A 16,261-nucleotide genomic window follows, 5' to 3' on the forward strand; every position below is an offset into this window, starting at 1 on the left:
TGGCAGCGAAGGTCAACAAATAATGTGCCAGGGTGCATTTCTTGGGGGTTGAACGGATGTAAAACTACCTTCAACTCTTTGCTGCAGGGGGACGTTAAGCTGGGAGAGCCTCCTGAGATGCCTCATCTTACAGTTCCTCAGCCAGGGAACTGGTGTCTATGGACCAACTACAAGCCATTGTGCTTTATTTTTTTTTACTCCCAATGCCAATAGAACTTCTTCACTGCAGACATTTCAATCACTTTTTCAATTTTGCAAAGTCCTTGACTAACGACGCTGATGGGGAAAGGCATCTCCTTGCAAAAACATGTATGGAAAATGCCCCAATTTGCTTCCTTGGGTTTGACAATATCAGGTGTTTCAAGAGTGGGCTTTTATTTTGGGTTTTTGGAACATTTGCCATTGGAAGACAGCAAAAAAGTAGGTCCATTAGCATTAAATTTGGACTTTCAGCCAAAAATCAATGATTTTTGTGATAAACTAAAAACAGATAAGTACTTAAGATACTCAAATAGGATGCACTGCTCTACCCTGAAACATAGTAATATATCAATTGTGTTTGTCCCAGTCAGTAAGAAAAAAAACTGATTGGGTTTGGATTAACTTCGCACAGAAAATGTATCCCTATTAGCTGTAAACACACGTCAGCTGTCCATCAGCACGCTGTGCTGAGCCCCTCTGAGAGGGTGCAGCGGCCGTCACGGCTCAGCAAAGACTTACTGTAACATTTGCTTTTGTGTGGGCTCAATTAAACGCGACCGCGTCTCGCCGCGGCACAATCTTGGAATTAGCGGGACGACGCGAGCCGACGCGCTCCATTTTCGTGGGCCATACACGTTGGCAAACACACTTACCTCATCTGCCAAATCCCTAAATTAACACCTTTTTTGGTGAGGAGCCTCCATTTGGAACGCATCACACCAACACCACAGCTGGCATTCAAGGGTAAAATTAATTACTTCAGATACATGTGCTTCCTCTCAAAGTGGCAGACTTATTTGCATTGAGGGACATTCAGCAGAAGTAATCGATGCACACACAAAATACGGCCACCCAATGACCCCCCGTAGACCCCACCCCCGTCTCAAAGCCCCCCCCACCCTCCCCGCCACGGTCCCTAAAGCCCTGACGGCTCAGCCATGCATGGAGGAACAAACACAGGTAGTGAGAGCGAATCAGACCGCAACAAAACACAGAAACATGAATGGGAAGCAACACAATGACGGGCTTGATGCGGGACAATGGGCCCGACATTAAACAAACGGCAAATCCCAGGACGGGCTGTGGGAGTATGATACAGATTACAGGCACCTACTCCCTGCCTGGGGAACAGGGGAGAGGCGGAAAGAAAAAAAAAATAAATAAAGGGGGGGGGGAAGGAGGCACACACAATATTGCAATCTGACAGCTGACGTCTTCATATAAATGTATGAATTTACATTCCAATTAGAGGAAATTTACATCTTAATCACAGAGAGCAGTGCGTCGGTCCCTGGGTTGGTGCGTGGCTGCGGTAATGAGGTGGGATGCTGCTGTGCTCTCTCATCCAGACAGCGATCTGTCAGCGGAGACGCCTCCCCCGTTCGGGGCGAGCTACACCCTCAGCCGCCAGCCGCCAGCCGCCGCAATTGGGCGACATCCACCGAAATCTGTCTTAAATACCAACGAGGTGCGAGCCGCCACCCGAGGATAATACGCCAAATGTGGAGTTTTGAAAAACATCAAACGTGTCTTAAACACAGCGCGCTGAACCGGCAGCGCCTTCACCTGTCACTCAAGTGACAGGCTATCGCTAATGCCGTGGCAGCTCATTTCTAATTTCCATGCTAATAATGGCAGTATTATCCGTGATGGTTTGACTTGTTTTTTAAGGCGTTCGGGAGGGTGGGTGGGGTGGGGGTGGAGTTTGGGGGGGAGGAAGCATTAGCACAAACACGACGCGTCATCAGATCTCCCGCTGCTGACATAAGGCAAAGTGAGCGGATGAGACGGAAGAGGCCGTGAACGCATGGCCGATATCCTCCTGGTCATCGGTTAGGTTAATGTGCGCCATCGACCCCCCCCCCCCCTGCCCCGCCCCCAGGAGGAAACCAAGCCACGCTTTGCTTCCGCCAGTGGAGAAGAGCTGGTGAGGAAAACTGAGCGGAAAATCCAAGCAGCGGTCTGGTGAAAGTAAGAACTCTTTTCCAAGTTAGGGGGAAGTCTATTTCAGGACACCTCTTGCAGTTTAGTTCAGTTAGCTGACAAGAGCGGCCGGGCTGCGGTTTAGGGAGTGAAACCGCACAAACAAGCCCGAGGCGGGGGCAGAGTCTGTTTATAAGCTCACAACAGAGAAGGGAAAGAAAACCCACCCAAACAAGTCACAATGCCTTAGCGATATAAATTTTTAAGCATGCACGGGGAAAAAAAAAGGCAGCATTTGCAATGAAAACTTAATCGGTGCTGAAAATAAAGAAAAGGGGTTTAAAAGAACTAATATAAACTTCCAGCCAGCAGAGTCATTTACTCCTCGCCGATTGCTGACAATGCGGGAGCAGATTAGACAGGAGCGAGCGAGGACAGCACATAAATCAGTTTATCACAGTCCTCGGCCATCTTCACACTCGACTTTAATACAGGGATGTGTGCGGTTGGGGGGGGGGGGGGGGGCGCAGGTTGGAGGGGGGCGGAGGGGTTTGGCGGTAAATGAGGCATGGCTTCTTTATCACCTCCGTCTCGCAGCCAATCAGGCCTCTCCCGTCAGGGACGGCGCTCTAATGGCTGATATCTGTGGAAGCAGCCTATTACCGGATACTGCCGGTAATTAAGACCAGTCAGATTACGCTCAGCCAGCGCCGACCTGTCTGATATGTGTCGCCGCCATTAAGGTGAGGAGCGGCGGAACACTGGCAGCGGCCGTGCCCCCATGACAAAGGAAAGACAGAGAGAAAGAAAGAAAGAAAGAAAGAAAGAAAGAAAGAAAGAAAGAAAGCTTCATGTGGTAAAATAAAGATATTACAAAAGTGGTTGCAAGTCCCATGAAGCTAACCAACCAATGTTGCGCCTTCCTTAGAAAATGGCATAAGATGACAGCTAACTGGAAGACCCTTATTGCTCTATGTATATTTTTAAAGATGAGAACCGTTCCAAGGGTGGGAAAAACTGTGACTATACACTTTTATTTATGTATTAATGGGCAGTACGTTAAGCTTTTACCAATATAAAAGTCATAAGTCGAGCCAAATTTTGCACACTGGACCTTTAAACATCCCATAGGGCAGTGGTTCTCAAACTTTCTCTGTCACGCCCCACCTTGGAGGAAGAAAGTTTTTCATGCTAGAAGCCCCAAATTTGACGTGGCTGTGTCTTGACGGATCCCGATGAACCTGCAAGTGGTCCCATGTCTCTAGGACAAAGTTGACTTTTGACCCCATAGACTTGCATGGCATTACGGCAGTGGTTCTCAAACTTTCTCTGTCACGCCCCACCTTGGAGAAAGAAAATTTTTCATGCCCCCCCCCAAAAAAAAAAGCCAAAATAGTGACAAAATAGGTTTATAGAGCAGACGCCGAAACGATCGCTGCGCGGTGCGAGCCGGCCACGGAGGTGCACCCCGCTTAAAGTCTGGCGTGAACGACACCGTCGTTCCGCAGCTACTCGCGGAACCATTCTACAGACAAAAGTGCCCAACAACAACAAAGAACACTGGCCACCGCCGGACTCCTGAATTCGTATTTTCGTCCATGTCAAATATTTGTCCATCCTGTGTACCTGAGCAGCGTTTTTCTTAGCTACAACCTACTGAACACTTTTTGTTAATTGTTCCGCCGTGGAAACATTAGCTTCACCCCCCACACCCCCCCACCCCCCCAGACGTGGGAGCAGGCTACCCACTTTGAGAAACACTGCCATAGGGTAACATGTATCACGCCAACCCTCAGTGTTTGGAAAGCAATGTCAGAGGGGGTGAGGGGAATAAGGCTCATCTCACATAGCCCAACACAGCAGGTTGCAGGAAGGGGCCGGATGAGGTTTTCAGCCATGGGGTTTTGGCCTTAACGTTGGGCCGTGATTACAGCATCCTTAAAAAAAAAAAACACAGGACGCCAGGGCGACTTTGCGTCTGCCGGCAAATGAGGTGAGCGGGGCGAGCGTGAGGGCTGTTAAAGTTGGGCGGCGCGTCGGGAGAGCAACACTCTCTAAAAAGCTCGCCGTGATTTCTGGAAAGAGGGGCGGAGGAGGGCGGAGGAGGGCGGCGGCGGCAGCCTCCGACAAAAGAAGGTTGGAGAGAGAGTGGGGAGCGGGCAGAGCACTTCTCGGCGTACACGGAGTGACCTTGCTAACACGCTGCCTGCTCTAATATTCACCACTACACATGCTTCTGTGAGCCGTTTCTCGCCCGTCCAGGCACGCGAAGCCCACGCTAAAATACGCCCGGCGCTCATTACACAACTTCGCCGAGGCCTGTTAGCCGAGACCTGCGCAGGCAACAACACTCCTCGGAGGATTCAGACTCACGCCCACGTTTTATATATTAAGGAGGTGTGAGAAATTCACTGCGCTGATTTAATTATGATGCCGTTCATTATGTCTCCTCCTTCCTGGTTCAGGCAGAGCGCTCAGAGGATGACGGCTGAACTTGGCTGGCTTTTTTTTGTGTTGTTTCTTTTTTTTTTTTGAGGACGGAGATCAGAGCGGGATGTTGACTTTTATGTTCTGCAAGGTTATTTTTAGGATGGGATGTTCAGCTGGATCTTTCCTGCGGCTGCGGTCAATTAATAAGTGAAAATGTGACTGACGGAAAACATTCCTATCACACCTTTAGGCAAACAAACCGACGCAACTTTTTCTTAAAAGTTTGGAACTTGTCTGAAGAAGAGGATGCGTGTTTTCCCCTTGAATGGCATTCATTACAGCAAAGACAAAGAGTAATGCAAAAATAGGCACAATTACCATTAAGGAGCAGACCAAGGACCGTCTCACTAATGGAAACTGATAAACACACAATAATAATAATAAGAGAAGAATAATAACACTGAAAGCTTACAAAGAGATGTATATTCTTCGATTGGGACAAATCAGAGTGAAAAAAAGCAGATTCATAAGAAACCTCAGACTAACATATGGAGTAACCTTTGTGGCCTTCTGGGACTTGGGGTGATGGTGGTGAGCTTTTGTTGGAGGGGTTGGGGGTGTGTGGGGGGGTCTAACGCTCCGAGGACCGTAGGCACGCTAGGGAGAGGTGAGCTGTCACCCCCCATTACGATCACTGGCTGAACTCAGAAAGGGGGAGGGGCAGCAGGAGGAGAGCAGGCACAAAAAAAAAAGAAAGAAATGAAATACTGGTTCCTCGCTAACCGCCATCTCGAGCCATCTCGAGCCATCGCCGGGCCTCGGAACCCTCGGTCTGCAAGCGCCTCCTGGGAAACACTTGCACGCAAGTCGGCATCCCGAGCTAGCAGTGGGGCATAACGTACAGTGTGCGTGTGTGTTTGTGTGTGTGTGAGTGTGTGTGTGGTTGGGCTGCGTAAGCAAAATGTTTGGACAAATCTGCATCTTTTTTCTCCAGAGTGTGGGGGATATGCTGATATGCAGCTTGATTGGATTAATAAAGTCAAGTGATGCAGAAAGAAATACCCTCCCCCCCCTTCCCCTTCCCCTTTCTCTCTCTCTCTCTCTCACTCTCTCTCTCTCTCTCTCTCTGCAATGTTGCTGCAAAAAAAAAAGATGCTGGCAGGGCTTTTATTTTTTTACGCACCGCATGGAGCGACACCACGCTAATGTTTTCAAGTAGAAAAGGACGGAAATGTGCGACAACAGCAGGGCGCGACTTGTGCGATATATATATGACCATTTCTTTTGCATTAGTTGCAATGAAAACGGGGCAATGGGACGCCTAAAAAAAAAATAACTAAAAAAAACATAGACGACAAAAGGCCGCATCTCAAGGCGAGGTGAAGCCAGGGGGAGTGTTCCTCTGGTGGTTTCAACCAGACTCCCAGCAGAAGCGTTATTGGTAATCAATGGCGGGCAGAAGCGGTGCCCTTCAAAAGTCATTGCGAGTGTCCTCGGCGCCGAGAGAGAACGCGACGTGCAAACGGCGACGTAGCATGTAGCACTGGCGCAATGTTGTGTGCCTGCCACTGGGTAAGAAGCTTGCCTCAGATTTGACCTTTTGCTGCCTTTTGTGTGAGTTTGGGTGAACACACTGCTTAGGCGCATTCTGTTCCCCAGATCCCACTCCTAACACCCCTGTCACTCATCATCACTCATCATTGTTGGGGACAAAAGGAAAGTTTGGTTAAGCCACACACTGGAGTATTCTCCCACCCAGTGCCTTCCCCCACCTTCACACATTCACGTCTGCGCACACACACACACACACACACACATGCACGTGCGTGCACACACATTCACACAAAAAGAAGAAAAAAATCATTGTGTTTTTGCTGCATAAACAGAAGAGCTTCGCACAGGCACCATAATCTATAATCGACGGCCCGGGTGGTGAAATCTCTGACCGGTGCCGTCACCTTGCCCTCTAACTTGCCTTTTGAAGCGCCCGCCTGTCCTCCCAATGGCCCTGTGACTCATCTACCGAGTGCAATTAAAGTCTATTCAGGGCTCTATATATGCCCTAACTGTCCTCCATCATCTGGTCCGAGCCTTTCAATGGCCACCTGTGAACCCCGAAGGACGGGGGTGGGACGGCGGGGGGACCACTTGCGCTAATAAAATTCATGAGCGCCGCCACATTCAGCGGCTGGCGGACAGCACTTTAAACAACTCTTGTGTTGACTGTTGGGTGAATCCTTTTTAAATACGGCCATATTCAGAGTAGCAGGGGTTAAGTAGCTCCTGTGATTAGCTGAAACAAATGCCTTTATGGTGCGGTGGAGATAAAGAAAAAGAAAAAAGAGGATCTAGGGACCCGCTTGGGTTTTTTTTTTTGTTGCCCTCAAGGGTTCAATGAGGAATAGGCAATAGAGAAAGCATTTGGAAAAAGGCCAAGTCGATTAAGCAGGTTGAACATATTTGGAATGCTGGAGCACATGTTTGTGTGATGTTAGCAAAACATTCACAAATAAGAAAAAAAAAAGTGCTGTAATGCGGCTGAAGTAAAATGTAGAGGAGGCCACAGACTAGAACCAGAACAGAACTCACCCCTGGCAACACGCAACTTGGTTCACTGACATTAGGGGATTATTCTGGTCTCCTGAATATGGTTATTGTGAAAAGCCATGTTGCTGCTTGTCATGGGGGAAATTGGAAAGGTGGCATCAAGAGTTGGCGCACGAGTTCAATGTGTGTTAGATCACAATTCATTCAGTGTTTTTGTTTCATAGTGTTTTTATTTTTATTTTTAATAACAGGGAGAAGGAAAGCCAGCCAGAGATGAGGGGTTCAACACAGCACAACAGACTGTTTATGTGGATGTGATATCCCTGCAGTCTCACATTTTGCAAAGGCATCCAGCTTGGATGGCATTGCATTCGAATAAACGTTAGCTTTCCTCTAAAACGCAGCCATGACAAAATCAGCATTGAAAACATAAACACTCAACAGGCACACTGACCAATATATACATATGCCTACACCCACCTACTCCTCCTCCTCCTGACTCCGCCTCTCCTTGCCCTCCCCCACTTCACCCCCACCCAGGACACAGAGCGGTGAGAGTGTGGGAAAGTTATTTTTAGGACCCAAGCAGAGAGCCTTCCTGAGTTTGATGCTCTTGCTCCGGATCAACATTCCACCTTTGAACCAGTCCGACCGTGGGGCTGTTTGTGCCCGTGATGGCAATTTTTTAAAACTCTCTCCTGTGGTTGGAATAGCAGCGAGGGCTAGTTTAGTTTCTCTTGTTTTCAGTATTCCAGCGACAATGTAAATAATAAACTGATTGTGTTGGCTGAAGTCATGCTTTAAGTATAGAGCACATTTAAAACTACGTTGACCAAAGTTCTGTTGAAGTCATGGCCAATCTGCTCTCTGTCCTATCTATCTATCTATCTATCTATCTATCTATCTATCTATCTGAATATATTAAATGCACCACAATGCATTAAAGTAACGTATTAATTGACATAACAGTACCATATCTTTCAAATCAAACAAACACTTCCAACATGCACTACCAGTCAAAAGTTTGGACACACCGGTTTCTTCTTTATCGTTACTACTTTCTAGACTGTAGCAACACATTGAAGACATCAAACATATGAACAATATATATTCTTCACTGCAGCGCTAACAGCCAACCAATTCTGGCACATTGGACCTGAGGAGAGAGTGATGACTTCAGGCCAAATGACACTTCTTCCCTCCAACAACTGAGAGTGAGTACCAGAGTCCAAAGATATGGGGAAGACCCAGTTTCAAAGCACCGGGGGAGGTCTATGATTTTCCAGTCACTACCATTATGTTGATGCGGAGCCCTTTCCTGAACTTCCTAACACATAAAAAAAACCCACGGATGTCGGGTGGCTTGCAAGTAGCTGCCTCCTTCCCTCCTCCTACTGCATCTAATGGGAGCTGAAGACAACTCGGGCTACTTTAATCAGGTCTGAGTCCAATGTGGCCAGTCTAGTCTGATGGGGGCTGAATGGTGCATGGACTATGTTAAGGGTTCACTGCTCACTGACGAAACGGCTTCACTTCCAGGGCCGGTTCAGGCCGACCGCACTGTTACTCGGTGTGGCAGGAGGGGCGCACATGCCCCGTTTTGTTTGCCTTCCTTACTGTCCGCCCGCAAGAAATGTTTCGGCAACGTCTTGATATCGTAGAGGGGGCAGCAGGCAGCACATCTGGCAAAGTCCCAGAAATTCTCTGACTGAGCTTTAACCCGGCCACAACAAACACAACCGCTGTGAACCCTGATCCCAACCCACCCAAAGTCTCTCTGTGAAAATACTCGGTTTAACTTTTTTTTAAACCAAGTGTTCTTCCTTTATGATTTGTGAAGTTAAATCTTGGATCTTAGGCTGTGAGATAAATAATTTAAAACAGATTGCTTTTTAAAGGCAAAAGCTGCACTTCATTACCCCTAGAATTGCTAGCCTAAATATTGAAATAAAAAAAGTGGTAAATGCCAAAACTTTGCAAAACCTCTCAAATATCGCTAAAAAGTTTTGATGCTCTCATCAGGTGTTTTTTTAAAAAAAATACGTATCGACATAGAGGTATATCGCAAAAGTGTCAATGGAACACTTTTTTTGCATTTACACGTCACCGGACGTGACGCACGTGGTCATGTGACCAATTCACTTCAAGTAAAAACGACGCGTTATTTTTGGACGGAAGAAGGAAACGGAATATTCTTTACAAGTAATCAAAGAGAAAAACAACCATTCTTGACAGGAGTCAAATATTAAACAAACAAAAACAACTGTAATTCTCGTAAATCTCGTGGGAGAATTACGAGATTTCTTGCGGGACGAGAGTTGACGAGAATTACGGCTTATGCGCTTCACACCATTCAATGGAAACACCTGCCAACTGCAAATGCTCTTTGTCGAAATCTTAGAAATATCGCTTTTATTTTGCGCAAACCTGTCATGGAAACGAAGCTAGAGTTTGGTTTCCTTAATCATAGACGTATCTAATATTTACGAAGTTTGGCTAAAAAGAAACAAATAAACAAAAAATAAAACCCTGCACATTTACACCACTATACCCCTCCCCCATCCCAACACACACACGGACCTAAAGACTTACAAGCTGGCCCTTTTCAAACACACAAGCACATTTGCAGAATAGATAAAATGGCCCTTGAATAATTGATGCAAATCTGATGTATGTAGTGAATATTGTTCGGCTGAGGGGTCCGATCGCGTGCCACCGACTGGCCTGCCCGGGCTCTCTACCTCTTTCTTCCCCCCCGTACACGCACAGGCCATAAGCACACCTCATTCCAAAATGCAACGCCGGCTGGTGTTCGCCAAGAGAGGGAGCATAAATTATTCAATTGGAGTATTATTCCGACGGTCCATTCCCATCTGATTGCGACTCCCAAGGCGGACAGCGGGGACACGGGGAGGACGTATGGAGAGCGCTAATAGGTTCAGGACTTTGGTACTTAGTTTACTCCTACACTGAGAAATGCCAATATAAAACACACCGGCGGAAGACGATGGAGACGACCCGGCTCAAATGTAAAAGTTAGCTGTCGCCGGCGCCGGCTGACCTGCACCATCCGACATTATTTGAGACGTGGAAGAAGACACACATAGCGGGAAGCGGAATATAAACACAAACATATACGAACACAGCCCGAGGACTGCGTCTCTGTCTGGTTTATTCTGCGTTCTACGACTCCTTCTCCCCCCCCAACATTTTTATTTCTCCCTCTCAATAAGACTGTTTGGTGCCTCTGAGGAAAAGCCCTCATTTTAATTAGACCTGACCTGAGAATCACTTAACTACTCCTCTCTGCTTACGCCTCCCCGTCGTCTCCGCGAGCCTTCGCTCTGCTCCTCTCATAGGTCCATTAACACCCTTCCCTCGGCACCCACAGGCTTCGGGGGCGGGGAGGGGGGAGACGCAGGCGTTGTCTTAAAGACGTTTTGAGGACATGCCAGGAAACATTAACCTACTCCACACACCTCCCTCCAACTCTTCAGTTGGGCTTCCTCTCCTCCTCGAGTTTATCTCGTCTTTCTTCCCTTTTCGTGCTTCTCCGGCGATCAAATACCGACGGCCGTGCGTTTCGGAGTTTACGACCTGCAGGAGGAAACGGTCATCAGACCCTGAGGTGCACTGGCTGACCCAATGTGTTAAAAATACTGCGCATATTGAATCGAGCACACAAAATGAGTCATTTTATTGCAGGAAAAACCGATGGGCAAAATGTTGTTCATTCAGATAAACAGAATATAGATCATTTTTAGCTGTATTTTGTCATATGTGAATTAATCTGACCCATTTGTCATTATCTGCAGCGAGACTGAGGGGCTGACAGTGATGTGCGGAGACATCTGTCCTCGAATGAGCCTTGAATAAGAATCAGCGCTGATTCCTCATGAGGTGTTTTTTTTTTTCATCTAAGCCTAAAGTGTCTCTCAAAAACACATGCAACAACTGCAACAGACAAAGAAAATATATATATATATAAAAAAAAAAGATAGATCAATAGAAAAAGACAATATTTTCTGACGCACAACCTGTTCGCCAAAGCTTTTGGAGTCTGTTCAGTAAATACGGACATGCGAAAAGCGATTTTAAAAAAAGTGGCTGTTTGAAAGCAGCCTCCTCGGGTATTACCTCTGGCTTTCTCTCTCTGCCACGCCTCCTTTGTCATGGCTGCGACTCGGCCTAATAGTGTCAATGATAAGGGGGAGAAGTAACAATGGAGCGGCGACTTGAGGATCTCGCAATTGACGACAAACCATCCAAAAACGTTCAAAACTGAAAAAGCTGGCTGGGTTTCTTCACGCTGGCGTGTGCACGGACTATGCAGCCATCAAAGTGACAGAACGCGTCAGTGCGACAGACACCTCCAAGCAGGCTCACTAAGAGAAGACTAATTTGACACAAATCCCTCTCTTATACTATATTTGACCCCATGACCCCCTGCTGGCACCCCTGTACCCCACAGGCACATAGCCTGTCAGTTTAAAGGGTCAAACAAAGGTAAGGAGAATGTAATTGCATGTCATACGCATTCTTTAGAGACTCATCCCAAAAGCATCTTTGCATTGTGAAACTGGTGACAGGGGCCGGGGTCAGCTTAGTGAGTGCGAGTGTGGAAATTTCTCTACCTCACTCTCTCTCTCTCACACACACACCAAGTGACACATATTATGTGCGTTTGCTAATAATACTAATACGGCTGCATTGCGGCATGATAGTGTCAATAGTTCTTCACGTGGGTGGAAAGAAGTGTTTGTGGATGTGTCAATGGGTGCGTGTTATTCTTGGCCAAACAGCCAGCAACACTCCTCTGCCTGCTCAGACAAGGGCCACTGGTTAATTTGGGCTTCAGGTGTCATGACTAATAACGGCTCATCAACCGAGGCTTGAACCCTGGATCCAGCGTCGGAGCGCTAACCTCATCACGCATCCAAAATCACCTCGGCAACGTCGCAGCTGAACGTGGGCTCACAGGTGGATGGGCGGAAACTTTTACCGTCGCCGCCAGCTGAACGGATGATGAACTTCTGTCGCTGCAAAAACGCGATGCCCTGCGAGCGGGTCAAACAGACCCATCCTTCCCGATGTCCTCCTGGTGATTAAAAGACGATCGGGCCTTGAACCAAAATGCAGCTCTTTAGCGGTGAGCTGATGAAGACTCCCAGCGGGGTTGGAGGTGACGTGACTCAACTCGCGAGGAGCCGGAGCTGTCAATCAACCGGGCCCTCACCTCTGTGCCAGACAAGAAGATAGATTGCTGGATTTAGAAAACAGAGAAGGAGTCAAAAGTTGAGAGAATGCTAGCAGCAGCTGCTAGAGGTGCAGCGGCACTGGCCGAATGCACGCACATGCACGCACGCACGCATGCACGCAGAGGCTGTGAGCAATGCGGAGAAGCCTCAGTATGAGAATGCGGCGCTGCGTGGCCCCGGGGCGGAGGAGTCCTGTTGCTTGAGTAAATGAGGTGATTAGCAGGGATGGTGTGAGCTGTCACACTTTAAGGCGCTCGGGATCGGAGCGCGATCGCCATCTCGCGTGTCAATCAGACGCCCGCCGAGGCAGTTTACCGGCAGGTCAGACGCGGCGTGCGATGAGCCGCTGGGAGAGCAGCACAACAGTAGTTGCGCGTGCAAACCGACGATGAACGTCAGCGCCGCCCGGCCCATACCTGCGTGACAGCCTTCCTCTTCCCGGCCCATCACGGGTTGCTGGCAAAGACAGAACGCACATGCCTAAAAGCGCAGAACAATTGCTAATCTGTGTTTTGGGTGATTTGATGCATGACTGGTGACACGCCGCGTTCCCTGGGAAATTCCCTGCCGCCGCGTGTCAACGTGCAATGACGTGATTGACGCCTTTTATTGCGAGCTCTCTTCCTTGAGAGGCGAAAAGCTGTGGGATGTTTTTGGAAAGTCAGTGCTTGATATCGCTTCTTCTTCTTTTTACTGTCTTTTTTTCTTGAATTGATACAACATTGCGTGTTGAGCATGAAGGCAGTTTCAGAGGCGGCTCACCATTCAGGTCCAATGAAGGATCCATGAATGGGGCTGGCGGACAAAGCTTGATCTTTACAATGACGGCTTGTGAGACCCCATGCAGCGAGAGAGATGCTGCAGCTTTCGCTCCCCCGGACGGCATAATTAAAAGAGCAGCGAGGATAACCACCTTGACTTTTACGGACCTTATAAATCCATACTAGGGTGGCCTATTCGGTGGGTGAGAGTGAGGGAGGGGGGGCGGGGGGCACAGGAGGATGTTGAGGGCTGGCAGAAAATAAGAATAGACTGCTAACGTGGGTTACAGAGAAGACTGGTGATAGCGGCGGTGGTTTCCTCCCCCTGCCCCCTCCCACCTCAACCTCCTGCCTGAGACAATGGGACTCGCTAAGAGCCGCGGACCAGAGGGTGTGATAAGGTAATGATAATGTAATGAGGACCAATCATGAGCCCGAGCTAAGAGGAGGGCCCCTTAATTTGTCTCCAGAGTGGTAGTTCGGTGACAGATTGATTGCTCAGAGTGAGAGCGATGATGTGACACGCGCAAAATGGGAGCGTCTGCTGACAGGAGGAGAAAAGACGGCGAGGAGCCGTAAATCAAAACCGAACGGAGCGGGGACGGGCTGCGCAAGGGCTCACGGCAGACAAACGAAGCAGCCACGGGAGATAATTACGGCAAATAATTATCACAGGACGGCTGTAGGTAGCAACATCCGGTCCTGAGGTGGGAAAAACCCTCTGCCGGCTTCTCTCCAGCCACACACTACACTCGAGCAACTCGAGTCGACGGTGCAGCTAACGATGCTCATTGATGTCGAGACTCCGACCTGACTGCGATCACAGTTGGATTTACCCCACCTGAATGAGCCCCAAAAACTTTAAGGAAACAAAAATTGGCACCGAGGTTTGACGTCCGTCCGCACAGCGAGGGAAACGAAATGTCGTCATAGTTCCAGAAAACTTCAGCAGGGCTGTGTGACTCATTGGTGCGGGAGCCCAGTGACTCACACACTGTCAATAACAGATCTTTGACCATTTGATTATGAACAAGCTGGAGGTGAGAGGATCCACAACCCACGACCTCTTTTACCGAGTGTCATTCTACTGTTTGAGAGGGAGAGGGATGATCGACCTGTAATTTCTCTCCATTTTACCCAGAAATACATCTAATATAGGGGGTCTAAAATACATTTATTATCAGAGGATCTGCATCAAGTCAAACCACCATATTTTATTTACCCATAACGTCGCAGGTCTGAAATATGAAGTATTCACTCGTTCGACCAGCTAAAAGGGTGTAGCAGCCCAGCAGGAAGCAGAAGGAAAAAAAATCTGCTGTAAAATGCTTCTCTCTCTCTCTCTCTCTCTCGCTCTCCTTTTTTTTTTTTTTCAGTACGAAATGGCATCAAACACATCATGTTCCATTTAGTGATATTGTGGCTTAACTGCCACCTGTCCTTTTAATTGCATATTCATCAATATAGATGGATTTTATTCACACTCTGTTGCATCTTGACATCCCACTAAAGCAAGTGTGGCAGCAGCAGTGTGTAATCAATAATTTCACCTTTTGATTTTGACACCCAATAACAGACAAAAGTAAAACTCGGCCGGGGCTGAACTCAGCCAATATGAGCCGCTCTGAACATAAATGTGCTGGCTTCCTTGGCATGAAGTATTACATTCTAATGTGTCGTTCTATTGTCATTAAGAAAATAGTGGGCAAAATAAAACAGGGATGGAAACAAGCAGACTCAGCAGCTGCGTTAGAACACGGTCGCGCTGCCAAGCACGGTGATTTGTCTGTGGGTAAAAGTTCAGCTCTAGTGAGTAACCTTGACAAAGTACCTCGATGGTGAACTGTTTCCTCTTCAGCTTGAAGGCCAGGTCCTTGTGATCAGGGAGGTTACTTGCCAGACAGTTCAGGTGGGGAACTTGGCGAACGTGGAGCAGGCCTGCAAAGAACCGCCAGAGCCAATTGTGGGGATGAATGTACAGGCCAGATATTTAAAAGGTGCAAAAGTGAAGGCAGAGAAAAACAACACAAGCATCTCTTAATCCTGTTTAATTTACAGTGCGAGAGATGTAATTTTTCTCAACAGTGTGACAAATCTAAACAATTTTCCCCCAACTAAAAAGCAGCAGGAGCAACATAATACTGTACCAGAAACAAGTTTCTGAGACACTTTGCATTTTGATTTGTTTCACACTTGATGGTTTCTATTTTAATGTGAAAATTACAGGAGGAAAATTTAGACGTGAGTATTTCTTTGTTAGGTGGCTTTTATTTCAGTAAATCAGACGAGACATTCAACGCAATGATAAGGAAAACTAATGGAGGGCATGAAGGCAACATCAAGGAATCCACCAGTGTGATTTGTTTTCTTGATAATTTCTCCCCGAAGGTGAGCCATGTCGCGAATCTGAAAGGGTGCGTGTGCGTGAAAATGTAAATGTGAGTTTAGTCAGAAGATAGGAATGAAAATTCCCTACCGGCGGTGGGAGGGGGGAACACGGCAGCTCTTAAGTTTAAATGAAATGTATCACTTATTATTATGAAATAAATCATCCAAGAGGGCATTTTATTTTCCTTTCCTTTGTTCCTTCCGGCTTGAATTTCCTACTGCGAGGACATTTTCCCGTTTCATGAACTAACCCGAGCGGTGAGGGACAAAAAGCAACAGACGGCAGGAGAACGTTTAAAGTCGTTCCTCAAGCCCGCAATGCCAAATTTCCTAACAACTGTAAAAAAAAAACTACAGTAGAAGTGGGGCTTCATAAATGAGTGCGAGACGGAGGAGAAGAGATGGAGGGAGCAATGGGGAAAGGAAGACAGACAGACAAAGTGGGGGATGGTGGGCTCTCTCCTCTGTGCACTTGGGTGATTTTCCCTTGCCTGATTTGCAGTGACAGGCTTCCCAGCATGCTTTGAGCAGCCCTGAACTGCTGCCGCAAACACACACACAACCACACACACACACACACACACACACACACACACACACGCAGGCACGCACGCACACGCACGAGCATGCGCCCACACGCGCTCTCACGCTCGCACCAGATGCGTTTGCGCTCATGAACACACATCAAAACAATCATGCACATAAATGTATTTCATAACCTGACCAGAATCTGACTGGCTGGTTAAACAGAGG

At 47.7% G+C, this 16,261-nt stretch overlaps 1 protein-coding gene across 1 annotated transcript in view; it reads right to left on the reverse strand.

Moving 5' to 3' along the window:
* Window positions 1-16,261, reverse strand: part of elp4 (elongator acetyltransferase complex subunit 4) — a 54,081-nt gene that overhangs the window by 16,616 nt on the left and 21,204 nt on the right. The window contains exon 9 of the mRNA XM_076023878.1: window positions 14,952-15,058. Coding sequence (XP_075879993.1) covers window positions 14,952-15,058 — 107 coding nt within the window. The remainder of the gene's footprint in view (window positions 1-14,951; window positions 15,059-16,261) is intronic.

The sequence above is a fragment of the Nelusetta ayraudi genome, unplaced genomic scaffold, assembly GCF_046127955.1.
Source record: "Nelusetta ayraudi isolate G7.1 ecotype Tasmania unplaced genomic scaffold, CSIRO-AGI_Nayr_v1 ptg000002l, whole genome shotgun sequence".
Taxonomy (NCBI): domain Eukaryota; kingdom Metazoa; phylum Chordata; class Actinopteri; order Tetraodontiformes; family Monacanthidae; genus Nelusetta; species Nelusetta ayraudi.